The sequence below is a fragment of the Cervus canadensis genome, chromosome 18 (genome assembly GCF_019320065.1).
Source record: "Cervus canadensis isolate Bull #8, Minnesota chromosome 18, ASM1932006v1, whole genome shotgun sequence".
Lineage (NCBI taxonomy): Eukaryota > Metazoa > Chordata > Mammalia > Artiodactyla > Cervidae > Cervus > Cervus canadensis.
In genome coordinates, this window is record NC_057403.1 from 11,914,113 (window position 1) to 11,937,524 (window position 23,412).

Below are 23,412 nucleotides of genomic sequence, written 5' to 3' on the forward strand. Positions count from 1 at the left end.
CGGCCCCGCCTCTGCGGAGAACCAGACAAGGAGCCGCGGGCCCGGGGCTCGGTGCAGACGCTGGGAGCCGCGGGAGAAAGAGGTTGGAGCGGAGGATCGGACATGTCTACCCTTGGCTGCTGGCGCCACTGAGCGCCTGGAGCCTTGTGGGGGCACTAGACCTTGCACAGGCTGCGCTGTGGTCGAGCTGTCAGCCCGGGGCAGGGTGGTGCCTTGAGGTCCGGTGAGGTGAGTCCGGCTGCCCCGGCCCGCACCACTGCATCTGGATGGTGCGTCGGGATGGATGCCGCAGAGCCGGGACCCGGGTCAACGGGCGAGAGCTGCCGCGCTTGCCGCAGCCGCACCATGTTGCGCGGCCAGCCAGAGTCTGGGGTTGGGTCTCCCATGCCACCTGTCTTGAGCGTAGCGTGTACAGGGACGGCTGATCATCCTGGGCAGGGGGTGGGACTGCCACGGGCTCCGGGCTCCGCAGTCCGCTGGGGTGGGTGCTGGAGCAGTGGCGGCGGTCCCTGATGAGCAGGAGAAGTCACAGGGTGCCCCCGTCTTCCTCGGCTTGGCCTGGGGGCTGCAAAAGACACCCCATCCCCCGGGGTCCTAGACTAGCCAGGTCCCCTCCGGCCACCCCTGCATCCTTGCCGGTGTCTGGGGCGGGGCTTGCTTGCCGCAGTGGCGGCGGGAGGAGCTATAGGCGGGGCCGAGGATGGCGGTGCCTGCTGGGTGTGTTCTCAGGGCGGTGACGAGCTGCTGCCCACCCACCCTGGAGCTGTCTTTGAAGCAGCAGCGGAGATGGGCTGCAAGGACGCTGTTCTGATTGGCCGGGGCAGGGCCGAGGGCTGTCGTGACAGTGGGTCTCAGAAGAGACCGTCCAGTCAAACCCGCCGCCGCGGCGCCATCTTTGATGGGGGCGGCAGAGGCTTGGCCGGCGCGGTCCGGCTGGCCAGCCACGGGGGCGGGGCTGCGGGTCGTGGTGCCCGAGTCTGTGCTGTGATTGAGGGCTGAGGGGGTCCTCTGTCTCACCCCTTTTTTTCTGGTCTCGGGTCGGTCGTGGACATTTGCCGCGGACGCTTGCCGCAGATGCTTGCCGCGATGCGTCACCCCTGACCGGCTTGTGGTCTGGTGACGGGAGGGGGGCTTCTTTTTGATCAGCAGGGGCCACACTGTTGTCACTAAGGAGCTGTTGTCCTGAGGGACAGGGTCACGGGCTGTCCTTGTGCCCGCTGCCTCTCTTTGGCTGCTCTGGGGTTGCAGAGCATGACTCCTTTCTGGACTGCTTTTACCCTGGGATGTTTCTGGCTCCATGCTTTGGTTGGCCCTGTGGGGACTGGGCGGCGGGTACAGCCTAGACGCGTTGCACAGGTGTCCCGTTGGCTGGGCCGAGGGCATGGGGCCGCGGGCCGTCTGTGGGGACTGAGTGCTGCGGAGTGCTGTGAAGCCCTGCGCGCTGTGACTGTGTATATGGTGGCCGACAGGTGGCGCCGAGGCTCACTGCGCACGAACCATTGTGAATAACGGCGGAGCTGCAGGGGTCGGGCTGAGGGAGGGGCTGCGGAGCCCTGCCCTCCCCACTGCGGTTTGTTGACAGACAAGCTGAGGCTTATTGTCCAGGCGCTGCCTTAAGTAACAGCGAGGCGGGTCTCGGGGCAGGCAGAGGGAGAGGCTGTAGCAGCCTGCCCAACTCAGCGCTGTTTGTTGACTGACAGGTGGCGCCAAGTCTTGATGGCAAGAGAAGATGGCACCGCGCAGGTGCCATCCTGAATGACAGTGGGGCTGGCCGCAGGGGGCGGGCTGAGGGAGGGGCTGCAGAGCCCTGCCCACTCCGGTGCTGTTTGTTGACTGACAGGTGGCGGCCGAGGCTTACAGTTCCAGCGCCATCTTGAATGGCAGAGGGGCTGGTCTCAGGAGGCGGGTCGAAGGTGGGGCTCCAGAGCCCTGCCCACTCTAGCACTGTGGACTGACAGGTGGCGCCGAGACTTATTGCGCAGGCGCCATCTTGAATAGCAGCGGGGCTGGCCGCAGGGGCGGGCCGAGGGCGGGGCTTCAGAGCCCTGCCCACTCCAGCGCTGTTTGTTGATTGACAGGTGGCGGCCGAGGCTTACTGCGCAGGCGCCATCTTGAATGACGGTGGTTCTGCAGGGGCAGCCCGAGGGAGGGGCTGCAGACCCCTACCCACCTAGTGCTCCGGTGGCCGACAGGGGGCGCCGAGGCTTACTGCGCAGGCACCGGCTTGAATGACCGTGGGGCTGGCTTCAGGGGGTGGGCCGGGGGAGGGGCTGCAGACCCCTACCCACCTAGAGCTCTGCTGACCGACAGGTGGCGGTGAGGCTTACTGCGCAGGCGCCATCTTGAATGGCAGGGGGTGGGCTTTGCTTGCTGCGCATGCGCCGTCGTGAGTGCCAGCGGGGCTGGATTAGCGGGCCACCACCTCTGGTGTCCCGGGAGACCGAGCCCGCCCTGCAGTCTCTGCTGTGCGAGGCGCCAGGTGGACCGCTGCTTGCCTCTGCGCCACATCTCAGCGACCGCGCGATGGCGCTGTGTTCCCTGGAGGGGGTGGGGGCGGGGGCTGTGGGACAGGGCTCAACTGTGCACATCCAGGGGTCACGTGGGAAACAGAATCTTAATAGACTTGGGGGAGGGTGGGTTCCTAAGTGAGAGAGTGGAGGAGGCTGTGCATATGAGATTTGAGGGTGGGAGGCTCTGAGGTTGGTAGGCGGTGACTTGAAGGAAAAAAACTCAAGCTCGTAGATGGCCTGGAGCATGTGCGGTGGTGGAAGGTTACGAGGGAGGCGTGGCGTGGGGCCTGGTGGGACGGAGGAGGGGCTGGCAGGTGGGCGGGATTGGGAGGCGGGGCGGGGCGGGGTGGCCCCAGCAGGGAGGGGTGGTGTGAGGGGGGCGTTGCCAAGTGTGTGGTGGGCGGGACCTAATTATACATGCGCTGACAGCTGATAGTGTTAATAAAAGCCAGAGGCACAGACCTGAAGGAGCTTCTACGGGCCTCTGATTGAACACATGCTCTGAGCCACAGTGGGATTTGAAACGTGTAGTGTCGTCCACAGGGATCTTGTTGATAACCTAAAATGTTGTGTAAGGTTAAGTAATGATGCCGTTATCTCATAGTAGTGATGATGACTATTATTAAGGTCCTAATATAAGCTAGTCTCTTCATGCTGCATAGGTCTGGACTTGCATCACTGGTTATCACATGGCAAAAATAGAATTTCAGCTCATCTTTCTAAGTGGTGTCTATATCATTGTTTCACAAGGTTTCCATAGAAAATATCTGTAGATGTACTGTTTTCCAAAATGACATTAGTTGATCTGTAATTGCCATGAACTCTGAGGTTGAGTTCTCTGCTTCATTTTTGTAAAATATGTAGAAAATTAGTAATGTGAGAACTAACAGAGATGCTGAAAGTAAGGTGCTAAGCACTATAGGAGGCACGTAATTAACAATAAATAGTACTATTTTCTTAGCCATTTTCTCCCTCTAGTTTCTACCTGCAGTGTGTGTACCTTGACTTTAAAAGGGTGGCCGGTGCAGCAGAGCTATTAAGTGGGAAATTGGGGTCTTGAATTTCTCAGCCCCAAGTCCTGTGTTTTTACTATTTTGCTCTGCTTATTAGAGAAGGTTCTGAGACACAGACTCAGAGTTGGCTGCACACCCATTGACATGACCTCACTGGGGGAAGGCTGTGATTACAGCCCGCAGTACAACGTACACCCCAGGGGGTGAGACTGATGACCTATCCACCCTGTGGGAGGTAGAGATGAAACTGTGTGGGGTCATTTCCAGCCTGGGAATTCCAGGATTTGGAGAATAAATTTGAGGTCTCATGTTTTCTTTTCCCTCCCCAGCTCTGCTCTCTTCTTCTCCGAGGTGATCGGCGGGAGGAAGAGGGACTTGGTCCAAACGCCAGGTGTCTGGGTCCAGGTGAGCTGAAGTCCCTTCTGACCGCGTCACGCCATCCTGGGGATGAGCACGTGCTCCCTGAGCCTGACACTTCCCTGCTGCACACGCGCTCCACCTGACCACAAGCACCGCTCGTGCTTGCTGAGAGTGTGCAGACTGTTCCGGTGGACCGTGTGTTCACCAGATTTTCCTTGGTCTCACGCCACCCTTTGGGGTGTCCAGGCTCTCTTCCCAACACTCAGCTACTCCTTCAGGCCTGCCCTTTCTTATTGGGTAGTTAAGGAAGCATGAGAAATTCATTGAGTCTTCTATTAGTCATGACCCTGAGTGGGAAAAGAAGTGATTCCTTGGAGCTCATAGTCTTTTGGGTAATGAAAGACATTGAAAAAAGTAAGGCTGTGTGCAGAGACAGGCAGGAGAACGGAGTGCATGAGAGAAGAGTGCGTGCCCTCTGCTGCCCCTGAGACGAAGGCAGTAACTTCTCAATTCTAGCCCCTCTGATGAGGTAGGGAGCAGGAGACAGGGGCTGGGCCTCAGAGCTCCGTGACGAGGCCCCAAAGTGAGCAAGTGGGACCGGGCTTGGAGACCACACGACGGAGCTGCTGGCACCCCTAGTGGGGTGTGGGGAGCCTGGGGCCCCAGGGGCCACGGACTGTCTGACTTCTCCTCCCATGGCCCAGCCACCAGTCCAGCCCCCAGTAGTCGAGTTCCTCCCCGTGCAGTTGAACAGTTGACCCACTGATCTTTTTGGAGGCCAAAGACCCCCCACCCCCACCCCTGACCTGTGGCAGGAACACGTGGTGAGCTCCGGCTTTGTTTCAGGTACATTAGTTGTGAGGCCGTGCTTTCGTTTTCTATGCATTTTTACGAAGTAGAAGTAAAGGACTGTAAGATATTGAAAGTGCGGCCCAAATACCCCACATGGACCAAGGGGCAGCGCTGCTGGCCTGTGGGCAGCCCTGCTGTGCCGTGGTGGGATGGCCCAGCTCAGCGCTGAGCTCCATCTGCACACAGTGCTCACAGCGCACATGCTTCACGCTCGTTGTCCAGTGTGTTTGAGGACAGCTGAGCTGGAGCCCCGTAAACCCCTCTGCCTGGTTAGGTGGTGATACCTCGTCCTGACCGTCTGCCCTCGTTCATCTCCTGTCCACCCCACCCGCAGAGCTGATGCCCCGCTTGGCCCCACAACCAGAGACGGCCTGAGTCCCAGCTCTGTGTGACCGCACCCTCGCTCCCACCCTCTGAGTGTGGTCAGGCCTTGACTTCTAAAATCCTGCTCTTGACCGCTGCTCAACTCAGTCTGGGGTTCCTGCTCCAGAGAGAGTGTGGTGGGGGCCTGGCAACCAGGGCCGGTGAGAGCCCACCTCCAGGCCCGGAAACCACGCTGGTTCCCTCGGGGCCAGAGTTCAGGGAGGCAGAGGGGACAGCAGATGGCGATGTCGGGGTCTAGGCGGGGGCCCCAGCAGTGCTGTTCTGCCCTGAAGGGTGTGTGTGTGGGGGTGCTCCATGGAGCTCTGCAGGTGGGAGAGGGAGGGAGACACAGGAGGAGGGCTCCTGTGGGCACTGGCCAACAGAAAGGAGGGGAAAGCCCACAGCTGCTGAGCTCACTTCAGATTTACATTCAGGTTTTTTTCTGATTGTGAACTTCAAATAACATTCTAAATTGAAATGTATGATAAAGTGTCTTTTATTAATCATTTCCTTTTTCAGTTTTCCCCACTTTACTAACGGTCCTTATACAAGTTTTATTTATGTAGTTGTTTGGCCCACTGTGTGGCATGCAGGATCTGAGTTCCCTGACCAGGGATCAGACTTGTGCCCCCTTCAGTGGAAGCACAGAGTCTTAACTACTGGACCATCAGGGAAGTTCCCAGTTTATAAGGAAGTTGGCTTCTACCTTGGTTTGTACGCACCTCCGTACGTTTAAGTACCTATGTAGCTTTTTTGATTTTAATAAGACTATGCCCAATTCATTAAGGCTTCAAACTCAGGCCACCAGAGTGAAGCGTAAGTGGGGTGTTAGGCAACATTTGGTTGGGGGTGGGGCGTGATGTGAAAGTTGGGACCTTGTGTCCATTACATTTATGTGGGTGTGTTTCTGTGTGTGGACATGATTTTGTGCAGCTCTTTAGCAACAGCCATAAGAATTTCAGTATAAACACGCCTCCATCTATAGCTTTGCTTTCTAAAACTGCATTTTATTCCATGTGGGGACATCTTCATCATTTTCTGTGTACATATAAATGAGTATGTTTGCAGTAAGAATGCCAGATATGCTATATACCATTTCATACCCTAGTATTTTCATTTAATGCTTTAAACAGTTTTTACATTAGTCATTTACATCAAGTGTGAATTGACTGTATCCATAGAAAGGATGACTGTGTGGCCTTTAGAAACAATGACGTAAATCTATATGTACTGATTGGAAAATCTATATGTACTGATCAAAAATTACTGCGTTTAAAAATACACACACACAGAGAGCCCCTGGTGTGATCTCATTTTGTTAGAAACGATGTAATATGTATAGAGACTATGAAAGATTTCCTGTAGGAACAAATGGGATCAAGGCGTGTGGCTTGCAGTTTCAAGGGGGTGCGGCTCAGCAGTCATAGCAGTGTGTGTTCGCTTCAGAAGGGAGTTTGGTCTGGAGTTCCGTGGCTCTCTCTTTGTCTTAGATTTCTTAAATTATTCAGGTTTCATAGCAGAAACAAAAGCTTTCTACCTCCTGTCTCTGGTTTGTTTATATGATGGGGGAGTGGGCCTTCTCTTGAAGACGATACCTAAAGGCCTTGCCCACAGCGTGGTCTCAGTCCACAGCCACATGGAGAATGAATTCTCTGACACTCTTGACACTTCTTCTGTGTTGATTTGTCCATGTATCTCTTTCTTTAAAATGTCTGCAGGTGCCTGGCATTTTGACTCTGTTCCTGTGGATAGCTACTTGTTCAGAAGTTCCGGAAGGGACCCTATTCCCACCAGGTGATTTACATACCCAGGGGTGTCCCGTGGCCTCTTGAGAGGTGGGGCCGTGGCCGTCTAGGGGAACAAGTTCTCTGAATCGGAGGCCATGGAGAGACCGGGGCTCACTGCCCTGTCCCCCGCCAGGCCCACGGGCTCTGAGGGCCCTGCTCTGGTCAGGCAGTCCCTCTTCGCCAGGCTCAGGGTCAGCTCACGGCAGCTCTCCAGAGCCTGGGGGCTTGCCCAGCAGGCTGTCACCTGGCACCCTGTCTGCTGTGGAGGAGAGGAGGGCAGGGCAGGCCGAGCGGGAGTGGCGGAGGCAAGGGTCTGCCCAGCTGGTGGGCAGGACGCTACAGAGAGAGTGGGGGTGTGTGCAGGGGCAGAGCAAGCCCACCACAGTGAGGCATTCACGCCCCAGTCAGGAAGGCTGCTGTAAGACTAAATAATTGAAACCCCTTTTGTTTTCTCTTTAGACATTAAAAACAATTTTTTTTAAACTTACTGGTTTTCCTTTTAAAACAAAAAAGAATTTTTGCTGCATGTGGTTTTGTCCTTCTCTGGAAGTAAAGTCAGAAGTACAAAACTGTCAGGTAAGTTACTGCACCCCGACCTGGACTTCTTTGCTGTGCCGCCCGCTTCCTGCTGCAGCGTGGCTGACCACTGAGGACAAGGCGGGGCCAGAGAGCTCGTGGGCCGCTGAGTGGCCCAGGTGAAGGGGGGTGAGGAGCCTTAGCTGATGACACCAGAGCGAGAGGAGGACGGGGAGTCAGCTTTTATACTCGGCCTGAGAAGTTCTCTTAGCAGGGTGTGGGCAGACCCTAGAATAGAGCCGCAGCGGCGGGAGGGTGAAGGGAGTAGCAAGCTGGTTTCTCTGGAGACCCCTGGATCTCAGACGAGGCTGGCCAGAGCAGGAGGTGGTGTGGGGCATACAGAACCCTGCTGGCCGCTTGGGCATGTCATCACCACTGATGTGAGTAGTAGATGTGGGGTTCCCACGGACTCAGCGGCGCTCCATCCGACCTTCTGCTGGCTCGCTGAGCTGGGCACCGGGGTCCGAGCTCCACGGAACGCCGGCGGGGCCGGTGTTGACCCCTGCCTTTCCCAGTGAGGGAAGCATCTGTCTCTGATCCCTTCACAGTGGGGCCCAGGCCAGTTGGCTCAGATATTTAAGACGAAATTCGAGGGGTGCCCGGAATACCAGTAGATCGCCCTCCTTTCGGGCTCCAGAGGCAGTGGTGCAAACAGGAGCCCAGGGCTGCCCTCGGTGCACGCCGTGGAGAAGGCATGCCTGCTGCCGCAGACAAAGGGCAGCCAGCCGGCTGGTGCGGTGGGGACGCGGCTGGTGGGACAGAGGAGCTGAGCTGCCGATTTCAGGGGCCCTTAGCTTGGCCAGCACATGTTGCACATGCAGAGCACAGGCGCAGAGAAGTTGCCCAGAGTACCCGAAGCCCCGGGCCCGCGGTCTCGTGTGTGCGCGGCTTTCCTGTGCTGTACACCGAGGCCGCGGGAGGCACGCGGGTCCGTGGCCCCGGGCCTGCCGAGAAGGGACAGACTGCAGGATGCGGGCCCCAAGGCCCAGGGTCGCAGAGGCAGTCAGGAGCAGGGCGCAGTCCTCCCACTGCAGGCGTGCTGCTTGCGACTCCTCGCATGTGTCTGTGTGTCGGGGGTGTGGTGCGGCGCCCGCCCTGGGCCTGTCCTCCCGCCGGGCGGGCCCCAACCCCTGGGACATGTGTGTCTCCTTACGATCCGCAGGTCCCTGAGCAGTGACTGCCCCTGCTGCTGCGTCTGCCCTGTTGGCGCATGTTGGGTTCCTCCAGTGAAACTTTTCCTTAGAGACATGCTGCCTCCCAAGTCCTTGTCCGCCACCAAACCCAAGAAGTCTTGGGCCCCAAACCAGTATGAGCTAGACAGTGACTTGTCTGAGCCGGACGCCGTCCCAGGAGAAGGCGCCACTGACTCTGAGTTCTTTCATCAGAGGTTTCGGAACTTCCTCTACGTGGAATTCCTTGGGCCTCGGAAGACCCTTCTCAAACTCCGAAACCTCTGCCTCGATTGGTTGCAGCCGGAGATTCGCACCAAGGAGGAGATTATCGAGGTCTTGGTCCTGGAGCAGTACCTGACCATCCTTCCGGAAAAGATCAAGCCTTGGGTGCAGGCAAGAAAGCCGGATAACTGCGAAGAGCTCGTTGCTCTGCTGGAAGATTACGAGGAGATGTACGAGCCGGAAGGTGAGCCAAGGGGAAGGCGGGGCCCCCGCTGCTCTGGCAGGATTGTTCTGGGGGGCCGGGGGTGGGGGGCTGGATGTGGCAACCCTGGCCTTTCTTGCCCGCAAGGGGCCGGGGGCGGCAGAGAGGGGCGTGGCGGGTGCCCTCAGGGGCTAAGCTAATGGGCAAGCGTGGCTGAGCCCCTGAGCCGTGTCTGGTGTCCCTTCAGACGACAACAGCAGCGACACCCACAGCGAAGGTGGAGTGAGCCGGAGGGCCGCGGAGTCCCCGCCGCCGCGCCCCGCCCTCCCCTGCAGCGGTGAGTAGCCGCCCACCGCCGTGGGGTCTGCGCACAGCCCTTTGCTGGGGCCCTGCTGCTGCTGCTCGGGGATCTGGGGCGGGGGATTCTGGGATGGCGGAATGAGACGTTTTCATCAGGGCAGACACATCCATGGAGTGAAATACAACTTTTTATTGTTCAATGATGAGGGAAAACATTTAAAATTTTGAAGCTATTTGGAATTTGCAGTAGGTTGTTTCAGGTTGTGCCCACAGCCTCCGGGAGGCGAAGTTCATCGCCACTTTGCCTGCACAGCTGTTCGTTTGTTCAGGGTTCTCCAGACAACTTTCTGAAGCAGCGGTGCTCTGGGGATGGTGCTCTCTCTCTCTATAGTCAAGTGGGGAGCACGTTAAGCCGGGCTGGGGTTGGCTAGGCCATGGAGGGTTGGCAGATGGCCCTCCTGAAGGCGGAGACCGCAGGAGCCGGGACACCGGGAGAGCCTGAAGCGGGAGCGGGCCCCCTGAGAGGGCATCGGCCCCTCTGAGAGGGCATCGGCCTGACCGAGGCCAGGCCAGCCTGCGCGAAGCCCCGGAAGTGGGTCCAGGCCGCAGCAGCAGGTCCAGGCCCTGGTGTCGGGGACAACTGCCCCTCGGTATGGGCCCCAGCTCCCAGGGGAGAGCAGGCATAGCGTTCGGGTGTGGAGGGGTGTGCAGAGCACGCGGTCAGCTCCGCATGTCTGCATCCGCAGGTGACCGGGACCGGGACCAGGACTGGGACCAGGACTGGGAGCGAGACCGGGAGCGAGGCCGGGCGCGGGAGCGGGAGCGCCGCCGCGGCCGGAACCGGGACATGGAGTCACGGGACCGCTGGCCGTCCGTCCGGAGCCCCAGGAGCAGTACGTGTCCCTGCGACCCCCCACCCCCGCCCCACTCGCCGTCTGGCCTACTGCGCCACATCCGTTCACGCCGCCTCTCCCTTCCCAGGGTTTCACCAGCGGGACCTCACCCTTCCTCTGGCGGAGAGAGCCAAGGAGAGAGAGCACAGACGCAGGGACTCCCTGCTGGATTTGGACGCCAGATCCGAGGTGCGCCCAGGTTTCCTCTCGTTCTGGGAGGGCCGTCTTCACTCCGTGTTGGAGGTGCCTTTCTTTCTCGGGAGGCTGAGTTATCTGCCACCTAGAAGCCCACCAGGGTTGGGGAGAGAGCCCAGGGGTGACCAGTGGCCGCAGTGACTGTCGCCTGCTTTCCAGCTCATTCACGGGGTCAGCACTCATGTCCCCTGGCGGTCGGCTGTCCCATGCACAGAGCAGAGGGAGAGGGCGCTCAGGTCCCGGAGCCGAAAAGAGCTGAGTCTGCAGCCTGGCTCTACCACCTGCCAGCCCGCTAGCTGCACCAAGCCTCAGTTTCCTCATCTGTGAAATGGGTGTGACGACAGCCTCAGCAGGGCTGTTGTGAGGGGTGCACAGTGCGTGGCCTGGTGGGCACGCTGTCACTTCCAGCCCCTGTGCACTAGGGACAGGGGCACAGGCAAGGAGGGGCTCGAGAAAGATGGCCACATGCGACGTGGCCATGTGGAGGAGGGCACCCGTGCAGCCGCGTGAGAGAGTGGACCCTGCTTAGGGCTGCCCACTGGTCGGGCCAGCTCAAGTCAGAGCAGCGTGCTCTTTCCTGGGAACAGTGTAGTCCAGAAGGTAATGCATGTTGTGTCACTCAGATTCGACCGACAGGAAGGTGTGGGAGGTGCCACTTCCTTCTGCCGTTGCCTCTTGGGGTCTGTTAGCACCAGGGGTGGTGCCCTGTGGCACCCTCGGCCCCCCAGTTCTTGACCTCATCTGCTCTCTGCCGGCCCTGAGCTAGGAGCTCCGGTTTGTTTCCGCCTGTCCCGTGGCAGACACACCTGTGCTCCGCCCACCCCACGGAGTCTCCTGCGCTGTGATAACTCGGGGAGGCCTTAGCAGGGGGCGCTGTCAGCCCTGAGTGCCCCTGGACTCCACAGCCCTGGCCTGGCGAGGGGTCCGTTTCTGAAGCCCTGCTTCGTTTTGCCAGGGGTTTCGTTTCTAGTTGCTGAGCTCCGGCACTTGTGTGAAGGCGGTTTTCTTCCCCTTCAGCCCCAGCGCCTGTGCTTGTTGGTTCTCCCCGGGGGAGCGGCACCTACCTGTGCCCGCGGCGCTTGTTCTCTCTGCTGCACTTGCACGTGGCTGTCGTGTCCCGTGCCACTCCCAGAACCGTGGCAGATTTAATGTCAAACATCTTTACACGACAGTTCAGTAGTGACAACACTTGTTTTCTTTACATAATTTTTTTCGTTTTACTTTTGGGCCCAGCCACATGGCGTGTGGGGTCTCAGTTCCCTGACGAGGGACTGAGCCCACGCGTCCTGCAGTGGAAGCCCAGGGTCTTAAGTGCTGGCCCTCCAGGGGAGGCCCACCGAGTCTTCCTGCACACTTAGCCCCACGTGCAGCAGACCACGTGGCGGGACATGCACACCTACTGTTAGCCCCTCAGTACTTCGCCCCAGGTCAGCGGCCCACGTGACAGGACCCTTACGGCGTGAGGGGGGCAGGTGGACACCCTCCTCTCCATTTCACAGATGAGGTCGCTGAGGTTTGGGAGGACTTCTGTTCCCAGCTTGCTCGGTCGTGAAGGTGCTTGAGCTCCTCTGACCCTGGCGTTCCTCTGGCTCCGTGCCCCTCCTGGGGCCTCAGCAGCGCTCCCGGCCCCACCCACACCTGCGGGTCTTGCTCACCCCCCAGCCCACCCTGAGCTGTCCCCCTGCCATGCCCGCTTAGCGCCGACTCTCTGCACCCCACTTTGTTGTTTACTGTTCTCTGATTGTTTCTCTCCAACCAAATGATAAGCTGCATGAGGGCAAGGAATATGTGCCCTCCGTCTTTGGGAGCTTCCTCAGAGTGTAGCGCCAAGGTAGGTACGACGTAGGTCCCTAGTAGAGCCTGACCAGACCACTCGGAACCCCCGGCGCTGTGAGCACTTGCTGCACACTGTGTGTGTGTGTGTGGCTCCCGCGCCACCGGCGCGGTCCTGGCCGCGGGCGCCTGGGCAGACCCCACTGAGGACACGTCTGCTGTTGCAGGAGGCGGTGTTGTACCAGGACATGGTGGCCCTCACTGAGGATCACAAGCCCCAGAACCCGATTCAGGACAACATGGAGAACTACCGGAAGCTGCTCTCACTGGGTGAGCGCTGAAAGGGGGATCCCGCGGCTCCTGGCGGAGCAGGAGCGGGAGGGAGTGGCCCTGTGGCCTGCTCTGACGGGGCTGTGCCCACACGACTCTCACCCTGGAGTGCCGCCCTGCGGCTCCAGTCTGCGTTGAGGCAGGTCCGCAGTCCTGGGTGGCTTCCCCAGGGGACACGTGGTTGGGTCTGAGGTGGCAGTGGGCCCATGAGGGGTCGTGTGGGCCGTGTCAGGTGGGGAAGCCTGTGGAGCCAGAGAGCCAGCAAGGACTCCCTGGGTTTAGGGGCGCTCGGAGGCCTCTGCGCAATCTTGTCAGCAGAGTCTGGGGAATTAACCAAGAAGAGATGGGCAAGGGGCCAAGGAATGGACAGTGAGGAAAGGTGAGACACAGGCCATCCAGGGCACGCTCAGCACCCGAGAGAAAGCCCGTCGTCTGCAGTGACACGGCTCATGCTGTGTTCTTCCTGCGGACAGGGGTTCAGCTTGCCGAGGACGACGGCCACTCACACATGACCCAAGGCCACTCGTCGAGGTCAAAGAGAAGTGCCTACCCGAGCACCAGTAGAGGTGAGCATGAGGCCCCGCGGCAGGAGCGGGTGCCAGGTGCACGCACAGACACGGCGGTGTACACGCACTGCCACGCGGGGCGGGGGGGGGGGCGGCGTGCACAGACACAGCACACACAGTCACACGGGTGTGCACACAGGCATGTGGCGGCGTGCAGTGACACTTGGGGGCACGCAGTCGGGGCCCCGGAGAGTGCTCACACGGGGCTGCTTCCAGGTCTGAAGACAGCGCCCGAGACCAGGAAGTCATCCCACCGGCGGGGCATCTGTGAGGCCGAGTCCTCCCACGGGGTGATCATGGAGAAGTTCATCAAGGACGTGGCGCGCAGCTCCAGGTCCGGGCGGGCACGGGAGCCGAATGAGCGGCCGCACCGGCTCTCCCGGAGGCCGGGCGGCGACTGGAAGGAAGCGTCCTTCAGCAGGAGGGAGGCGGGAGCCTCAGAGGGGGGCGCCTTTGGGGGAGGAGGCTTCAGCTGTAGCTCAGACCTGGTTTCCAAAAGGCGCGCTCTGGAGAGAAAAAGGCGCTACCACTTCGACGCGGAGGGGCAGGGCCCAGTGCACGATCCCAGGGGCGGGGCGAGGAAGCGGCCCTTCGAAAGCGGCGGTGAGGCCCGCAAGGCTGCCAGGGCAGTGGGCGGCAGCAACCTGGGCGCGCCGCCCGTGGCCCTGTCGCAGCCACCGGACTTGGGGGCCATGCCCTACGTGTGCGATGAGTGCGGGAGGTCCTTCGCGGTCATCTCTGAGTTTGTGGATCACCAGATCGTGCACACCCGAGAGAGCCTGTACGAGTACGGGGAGTCCTTCGTCCACAGCGCAGCCGTCAGCGAGGCCCAGAGCCGGCCCGCGGGCACCCGGCGCCCCGAGGGCGCACAGGCCGCAGGCGCCACCGGCCCGGCCGAGCGTCGGCGGGGCCCCGCCCGAGAGCACCTGGGGGGCAGCGGGGACGAGGAGCAGCACGAGCCCCACCTGCCCAGCCCCACCGTCAGTCAGCTTCAGAAGATGTACGGCAAAGACAAGTTCTACGAGTGCAAGGTGTGCAAGGAGACCTTCCTGCACAGCTCGGCCCTGATCGAGCACCAGAAGATCCACAGCCGTGAGGAGAGGGAGCGGGAGAGGGAGCGGGAGCGCAGTACGGGCGCGGTGAGGCGCACCCCCATGCTCGGCGAGCTGCAGAGGGCCTGCGGGAAGGAGAAGCGCTATGAGTGCAAGGTCTGCGGGGAGACCTTCCACCACAGCGCGGCCCTGCGGGAGCACCAGAAGATCCACAGCCGCGGGAGCCCGTCCGACGGCAGGGCCAGAGCCTTCGAGGAGACCTTCATTCCTGGCCAGTCCCTGAAGAGGCGCCAGAAAACCTATTCCAAGGAGAAGCTCTACGACTTCAGAGAGGGCGGGGATGCCTTTGGGCGGAGCTCAGACTTCATGGAGCACCAGAAAATTCATTCTCGGAAGAGCTGCTTCGACAGCCGAGGGTACGAGAAGCCGCTGCTCCACAGCATGTCCATGCCTGGGTCTCAGAAGAGTCACACGATCACCAGGCCACCTGAGGACGAGGACGACGACGACGAGAAGGCATTCACCATCAGCAGCAACCCCGAAGACAGCCAGGAGGCCCGGGCCTATGAGAGGAGTGCCTACGAGAGGGCCATCTTCCACAGCCTGGCCGCCTTCCGGCCTCCCCGTGGCCTCAGGGAGGACGGGGAGCCCTCCACATACCTCTCAGGCCTTCGTGACCCGCCTCAGAAGACCCCGGCCTGGGAGAGCCCTTACGCCGGAGGCAGACACAGCTTCTTCAGGAGCTCGGTCTTCTACCGTGCGTCGCGCCCCGCCCCTCTGGACCACCTTGCTGGGGAAGGCCCCAGCGGGTGGAAGAGAGACGGTGAAGCCTCCGGCTCCAGCTCAGACGGCCGCCAGCACCAGAAGGCACGCTCCAAGAAGAAGAACATCGAGCGCAAGAATTATGACACCTCCATGATGCACACGCTGCGTTTTGGTGAGCCTCAAACGTTTCGCCCGAGAGAGAGATTTTACGAATGTCAAGAGTGTGGAGAGTTCTTTGTCCGTAGCTCTGAGCTGGCTGAACACCAGAAGATCCACAGCAGAAAGAAGCTCCCCGGAAATAAAAACTACCTACGGTCTGTCCTTCGCAGCCTGACCTCCACTGACCCTCAGACCAGCTACCAAGGCCAGTCACTGCAGATGAGTTATGTCCAGGAAGCAGCTCAGACCAGTTATGCTGGACTAGGAGCTCAGACCAGTTACACCGAAGAACCAGCTCAGACCAGTTACACCGAAGAACCAGCTCAGACCAGTTACACCGAAGAACCAGCTCAGACCAGTTACACTGAGGCACCAGCTGAGGCCAGTTATACTGAGGAACCAGCTCAGACCAGTTGTATTGAGGAACCAGCTCAGACCAGTTACACTGACCCAGCAGCTCAGACCAGTTACACCGAAGAACCAGCTCAGACCAGTTACACCAAAGAACCAGCTCAGACCAGTTACACTGAGGCACCAGCTGAGGCCAGTTATACTGAGGAACCAGCTCAGACCAGTTGTATTGAGGAACCAGCTCAGGCCAGTTACACTGACCCAGCAGCTGAGACCAGTTACACTGAAGAACCAGCTGAGGCCAGTTATACTAAGGAACCAGCTCAAACCAGTTGTATTGAGGAACCAGCTCAGACCAGTTACACTGACCCAGCAGCTGAGACCAGTTATACCGAGGAACCAGCTGAGGCCAGTTGCACTGAGGAACCAGCTCAGACCAGTTGCACTGCGGAACCAGCTCAGACCAGTTGCACTGAGGAACCAGCTCAGACCAGTTACACTGACCCAGCAGCTGAGACCAGCTACACCGAAGAACCAGCTCAGACCAATGACGCCGAGGAACCAGCTCAGACCAGTTGTACTGAGGAACCAGCTCAGACTAGTTATGCTGACCCAGCAGCTGAGACCAGCTATACCGAAGAACCAGCTCAGACCAATGACGCCGAGGAACCAGCTCAGACCAGTTGTACTGAGGAACCAGCTCAGACCAGTTGCACTGACCCAGCAGCTGAGACCAATTACAATGAGAAACCAGCTCAGACCAGTTGTACTGAGGAGCCAGCTCAGACCAGTTACACTGACCCAGCAGCTGAGACCAGTTACACCAAAGAACCAGCTCAGACCAATTACACTGAGGAACTAGCTGAGGCCAAGTATACTGAGGAACCAGCTCAGACCACTTATGCCGAGGAACCAGCTCAGACCAGTTATATCGAGGAACTAGCTCAGACCAGTTACACTGAGGAACCAGCCCAGACCAGTTACACTGAGGAACCAGCTGAGGCCAGTTATACCGAGAAACCAGCTCAGACCAGTTACGCCGAGGAACCAGCTCAGACCAGTTACGCCGAGGAACCAGCTCAGACCAGTTACGCCGAGGAACCAGCTCAGACCAGTTACGCCGAGGAACCAGCTCAGACCAGTTACATTGAGGAACCAGCTCAGACCAGTTATACCGAGGAACCGGCTCAGACCAGTTATATTGAGGAACCAGCTCAGGCCAGTTATACTGAGGAACCAGCTGAGGCCAGTTATACTGAGAAACCAGCTCAGGCCAGTTATGCCGAGGAACCAGCTCAGGCCAGTTATACCGAGGAACCAGCTCAGGCCAGTTATATTGAGGAACCAGCTCAGGCCAGTTACGCCGAGGAACCAGCTCAGACCAGTTACGCCGAGGAACCAGCTCAGACCAGTTACCTATTGAGGAACCAGCTCAGGCCAGTTACGCCGAGGAACCAGCTCAGACCAGTTACGCCGAGGAACCAGCTCAGACCAGTTACGCCGAGGAACCAGCTCAGACCAGTTACATTGAGGAACCAGCTCAGATCAGTTACATTGAGGAACCAGCTCAGACCAGTTATACCGAGGAACCAGCTCAGACCAGTTACATTGAGGAACTAGTTCAGACCAGTTATACCGAGGAACCAGCTCAGACCAGTTATGCCGAGGAACCAGCTCAGACCAGATACGCCGAGGAACCGGCTCAGGCCAGTTATGCCGAGGAACCGGCTCAGGCCAGATATGCCGAGGAGCCGGCTCAGGCCAGATATGCTGAGGAACCACCAGCTGAGACTAGTTATGCTGAACTAGTAGCTCAGATCAGTTATGCTGAACTAGCGGCTCCAACTAGTTATGCTGAACTAGCAGCTGAGACCAGTTACTTTGAGCCACCAGCTCAGGCTAGTTATACAGAACCAGCTGAGACCAGTTACGCTGACCCAGCCGCTCAGGTCAGCTTTGAGGAACCACCAGCTGAGGCTACTTATGCTGATCTATCAGCTGAGATCAGTTATGCTGAACTAGCAACTGAGACTAGTTATGCTGAGCTAGCAGCTCAGATAAGCTATGATGAACCACCAACTGAGACTAGTTATGCTGAGCTAGGAGCTCAGATCAGTTATTCTGAGCCAGCAGATCAGACTAGTTATGCTGAGCTTACAGCTCAGACCAGTTACTCTGAACCACCAGCTCAGACCAGCTATGCTGAGCTAACAAGTGAGGCCAGTTACTGCGAGCCGCCAGTTCTCAATGAATGTAAGGAGTGTGGGGAATGCTTTGCCACCGTTGAAGAGCTTGCCAGACATCAGAAGATCTATGCCCGAGAGAATTTCCATGACGGGAAGCTGTTTGGAGAGCCTGTGATGCCGGACCTGGGCCTGGACGGGCCCGAGGGTGAAGAGGAAGAGACGGAGGAGCAGGACGAGCAGGAGGAGCAGGACGAGCCCGAGGAGCCCGAAGACTCCATCTACGGCTGTAAGGACTGTGGGCTGGGCTTCGCGGACCGCGCGGACCTCCGCGACCACCAGAAGGTCCACCGCCGGGAGCCCCTGGTGGAGAGCCGTGAGTACACGCGCCCCGCGGTGCACGCGCCTCCTGTCAGCGAGTACCAGAAAGATTGCCTCGGGGAGCAGCTCTACGAGTGCCCGGCCTGCGGGGAGTCGTTCGTGCACAGCTCCTTCCTCTTCGAGCACCAGAAGGTCCACGAGCAGGACCAGTTCTACGGCCACAGGCGGTACGAGCCCTTCATGCAGCCGCTGATTGCCGCCCCGCGGCGGCCCCAGGCCCCGCCGAAGAGCGTCCCCTTCGGGGCGGCCCTGCAGTGCCAGGTGTGCGGGCAGGACTTCATCCACGCCTCCGTCCTCAGCGAGCACGTGCGGGGCCACGCCGGCGAGGGGCTGCCGGATCAGGGCCAGGGGGGCGCGGGCGCGGCGGGGCCCGGCCCGGCGCCCACGGAGCCACAGCAGGGCCCGGGCGAGGAGCCGCGCTACGAGTGTGAGACCTGCGGCGAGTCCTTCCCCAGCCAGGCCGACCTCCAGGAGCACATGCGGGTGCACGAGAAGAGCGAGCCCTACGCCTACGGGGCCGCCTTCGTGCACACGTCCTTCCTCACGGAGCCACCCAGGAGGGACTGGCCCTTCTACGAGTGCAAGGACTGCGGCAAGTCCTTCATCCACAGCACCATCCTCGCCAAGCACCAGAGGCTGCACCTGCAGGAGGATGGCGCGGCCGCCGCCGCCGCCGCCGCCCAGGGCGCCGAGGCCAACGTCCTCGTCCCCCGCGAGGTCCTGCGCCTCCAGGGCTCCAACGTGGGGGCCGCCGAGCCCGAGGCGGAGGCGGCGGAGCCCGAGGTGGAGGCGGCCGAGCCCGAGGCGGAGGCGGCCGAGCCCGAGGCGGAGGCCGAGGGCCCGGAGTGGGAGGCCGCGGAGCCGAGCGGCGAGGCGGAGCAGCCCCACGCCGAGGCGGAGCAGCCCGACATGGACGCCGACGAGCCGGACGGCGCAGGCATCGAGGACCCGGAGGAGCGCGCCGAAGAGCCCGAGGGTGACGCCGACGAGCCGGACGGCGCGGGCATCGAGGACCCCGAAGAGGAGGGCGAGGAGCAGGAGATCCAGGTGGAGGAGCCCTACTACGACTGCGGCGAGTGCGGCGAGACCTTCCCGTCAGGCGCCGCCTACGCCGAGCATCTGACGGCGCACGCCAGCCTCATCATCCTGGAGCCCGCCGGCCTCTACGGCGAGGGCGCCGGCGGCCCCGAGGGCGGCCGGCCCGACGACGAGCTCTTCAAGTGCGACGTGTGCGGGCAGCTCTTCAGCGACCGCCTGTCCCTGGCCAGGCACCAGAACACCCACACCGGCTGAGGCCCGGGGGCCCCCGGGACCCGACCCTCCTCACCCACACACACCAGACCCACCGCGACAGCCCGGACTGCACCCACCCGACCTGGACTTCAGACCCTCGGCTCGGCGGGCCGGGGCCTCCACTGGGACCCGGCCCCCTTCACCCACGCACAACCGGACCCCCGAGCCGGCCTGCACTGCACCCTCCGGCCTGGATTCACACTCTCGGCCCCCAGGTGCAGACGCCGGCGGCTCCCGTGTCCAGCACAGCAGGTACATGCGGGACAGCAGGGCACCTACCCGCCCTCCGCGGGGCCTCCGCGGCTGCAGAGAGCACCCATCTGTGACCGCCCGGGACCTCCGCCACCGCCTCCCGCGATGTACCCAGAACACAGCACAGCGAACTGGACTGAGTGTGACCCTCACCGGCGGTTCACCTGCAGCCGCACCTCACCTGGTACTCTGGTTTTGCTGTTTTATTTTTTTTGGAGGAGGAAGAGAGCAACAAAGTACAATATATTTGTAAGCATTTTAGAGCTTTAGAAAGATTTACTGTGCGCTGTTTGAACCCTATCCGTATCTTTTTGACTGACTTACTGTGTGGTTCCTTATTCTTTACATAGCCCCCTCACGGTGTAGGCATGAAAGGCAGCGCGCCTTGCCCGCTTTGCTGTGTGAAGGGAAGCCTCTCTGCTCCCTTTTCAGCCGCCTCGTCTACACCGACACTTTTGAAACCTCGTGCTGTGTAAGCCTTTATCATGTGGATTGGCCTTTTGTAACCTCATTGGTTGGTTGCCACCTTGTAACCTTGCAGTGGTTCTCATGCAAAAAACACTACAAGTTTTTGTTATTTTTATTTTTTTAACCCACCTTGATGTCTCTTCGATAGTGAATTTTACAAAAGCCGAAGCTTTTCCCTGTGAGTCTTACATCCTTGCCTTTAAAGAGTGGGTTGTAACCATCACTAGATCACGTGTGCCTAATGAAGGTTGAGAACCACCGGGGGGAGGGGGGCTCTCCTGTTGTAAATACGGATGAGGGGCTACTTCTTCATTACTTCCCTTTGCGCGCTTCCTGCCTTAAGTGACAAGTAGCAACGTGGCTTGGCCCTTCCGTGCCGCCACATGGCAAGTTTGCACCCTGGGCGCCCAGGAGCTAGTATCCTTAGAGCTTTCCAGCCTGAGACTTAATCCTTCTCTCCACCTGTCTGACCCTCAGCCAACCCCGTATCTAACTTGCATTTAAAAAAAAAAAAATCTTTCTTTACAGCCAACTCAAGCTCAACATGGACTCAGGTTCCCCGGCAGCCTTAATTTGTTTCGTTGCCATCTGTCCCCCCCTCTCAGGAAGCGCCCTCCTGACAAGCACCCCCGCTGTCCTCAGAGCGGCCCCGGTTTCCCGTGTCCTCGTCCCAAGCTGACCTCACCGCTCTGGGGTCTCTTGCGTCCTGTTCTGTGCCCTCCCTCTGCTTCCCCGCCCCCTCTTTGCATAATGACTATTAAGAAATTTCTTGGCTTTGAGTTGGCTGGCAAAAAAATTTAAAAAATTTTTTTAAAAACTTAAAAAAAAAAAGAGGATCTTGTAGATGCAGTGAGCAGAAGCTAAGAGCAGATCATCTGGGAGAGCAGAGCGAGGAGGCCTGCTCTGGAGTTGCGTCCGGACCCCCCTCTCCTAGGTCCCTGCCACGAGGGCTGGGGAGAGCGTGTCAGAGCTGGAGGGAACGCCAAAGTTGGGGAGAGCCAAAGCAGGGGGTCCTGATGCCTCACACAGACCTGGGAGGGTGGTGTCGGATGGAAGGAACATCGGAAGCAGGGACTGGAAGGCCCGATGGGGGGTGAATGAATGAGCAGGGTGTCCTGGCAGTTAGGAGAAGGGCCACTTGGTGGCCTGAGGGCAGCTGCATCACGAGACACAGCACTGGAATGGACGCCCCAGCGCCCCGAGGGGCCGCGAGGCCAGCATCGGGGGGGCCCGGGCTGAGAGCCAGCCCGGGCGGCGTGGGGGTGAACCTGGCGCTCATCGCTGTCGGCGGCACCAACTGGCAGAGTGTTTTCAGAGAGCCGCCTGCCGGTGTCCGTTCCAGCCGTCCTTCGGTCAGTGAGAGAACAGGAACAACTGACAAATGCCAAAAATAGGAGCAAGGTGAAGGGCATGTGTCCGCGGAGTCTGAATGCAGCTGTCTAGAAATGATAATCATGGAGAGTTATGTAGTGACGTGGAGATATATTTACGGAATACCAAGTGGAAAAAGCAGGACACAGAATTATATTTATACTACAATTATAGCTGTTTAAAAATGTATGCTTATAGTCAAAAGCTGTGGTGGTGGTGCTGTTGTAGGCTTATAGTTGAGCATTATTTTCTTAAATTCCTTGATTGTTCTTTATGATAGTGTTAATCAAAAGTTTATAATCACGTTTCCATTGTGAACATAATTTGAGATCATTATTCAGGCACTTGGAGAATACAGAAAAGTGGAGGGAAAAAAAAAAAATCCATATACCCACCATCCAAAGATGACAGATCTACGCCTCACTATATTGTTTATCCTTGTTTCTGTGCACAGGCTTAAAACTGTGTCCCAAACGTGTACTCAGATTAAGTGTTACCTTTGTGGAATTACGGTTACACGCTTTCATCTTAATGTTTTCAGATGGCCCTTAAAATAGTTTCCTGATAACAAAGTTTATTATGCTTGCTTCAATTAGCAAGCATAATACACACCCAGAGGAATAATTGAAAAATGCAAAATAAATTAGAAAAGAACAAAAAAGTCGCCCATATTCCCAACACCCAACAACTACTGTTAACATCTTGATCTGTTTCCTCCATCTCGTATCAGTGCACAAGCTTGTGATTTATGACCGTGGTGATTATGTGTGCATAAAGTCTACAATGAAGAAAAAATTACAGAAAATAATTAAAGTAGTGTTGTCATTGTGGGATTATGGTTAACTATCTTGTCTCAAATTTCTTGAATGATCTTTGGTGTTTTGAGTATTAAATCTTATGTATGTTTTTCCATTAAAACTCTTAATACATACTCATGGCATATTTTGGGGGAGATTTAGTAAAGCAAAAGAAATTCACGTATATTCCCGACACCCAACAATCATTGCTGTTAAACCTTGATCTGTGCACAGTCTGAGGACGGGGGTGTCTGAGGTGAGAATGCAGAGGGCGGAAGAGGAGAGGAAACACGGGAAGCAGTGAGGAAACGGTTGTGTGGTCTTTGCGGCGTGAGGCTGTGGGGCTCGCTTTCCTGGAAGGCTTGTTTCCTTGTCCCGGTCACCGACCTTTCATCACGGGCACCTCCGTGGTAACCGCATTGTCTGCCCGTGGTAGAAAGCTGGCAGTTACAGAAGTGTGGAAGAGAGGCGTGCCCCTGTCGCCATCACCCAAAGACGACGGTTAACATCTTGACGTGTTTTCTTCATCTTGTTTCTGTGCACAGGTTTTTGGTTTGTTAGTATGGTTGTGGCCGTTCTATCTGTAATCGTGTCACCAATAAAAATAAAGTTAAAAGTAAGATAGCTCTCAGCCTCTTCTTTTGTCCATTTGAAGTGTTTGGGGTGGTTAGCAAAATCCAAGCACTTAGTGTCCCCTTAGGCCCTACAAATCTCATGCCTTTTTTAATTATTGTGTATTTCAAGAGCTCACTTCTAAGGGATCTCTCAGTACTACACAAAGCCACATTTGTAACTGCACTAATAAAATTAAAAGATACATCTCAATAATGTTTTTAAACTTGACATTAAACGTTAAGTAAGTTTCACTTACTTTGAGTCTGCATTTAAAATTTTAATCTCATCTAAATAGAATACTCCCTCAAACACAAACAAGAATGATCCCCCGTAACATAAAAAATGTTTAAATACTGTGATTTGGAATCTCTTTGTATTCAGTCGTGTCCGACTGTGACCCCAGGGACTATAGCCCACCAGGCTCCTGTGTCCACGGAGTTCTTCAGGCAAGAATACTGGGGTGGGTTGCCACTTCCTCCTCCAGGGGATCTTCCCAACCCGAGTCTCCTGCATTGTAGGCAGATTCTTTACGGTCTGAGCCACCAGAAGGCCTGTTACATGACATGTGGGTCCCTAACTCCCCTGAAGCTGAATGGTTCTGTCTGGAGGTG

At 58.0% G+C, this 23,412-nt stretch overlaps 1 protein-coding gene across 1 annotated transcript; it reads left to right on the top strand.

Annotated features, from left to right (window-relative positions):
* Positions 1-8: 8 nt before the first annotated feature.
* Positions 9-22,806, top strand: PEG3 (paternally expressed 3). The gene is given in 12 exon segments (XM_043434690.1): positions 9-228; positions 3,853-3,928; positions 6,817-6,892; positions 7,345-7,461; positions 8,624-9,099; positions 9,305-9,394; positions 10,104-10,250; positions 10,339-10,439; positions 12,446-12,548; positions 13,022-13,114; positions 13,331-16,857; positions 16,860-22,806. Coding segments are annotated over 8 exon segments (6,891 nt in total). The 5' UTR covers positions 9-228; positions 3,853-3,928; positions 6,817-6,892; positions 7,345-7,461; positions 8,624-8,708; the 3' UTR covers positions 19,299-22,806.
* Positions 22,807-23,412: the final 606 nt, after the last annotated feature.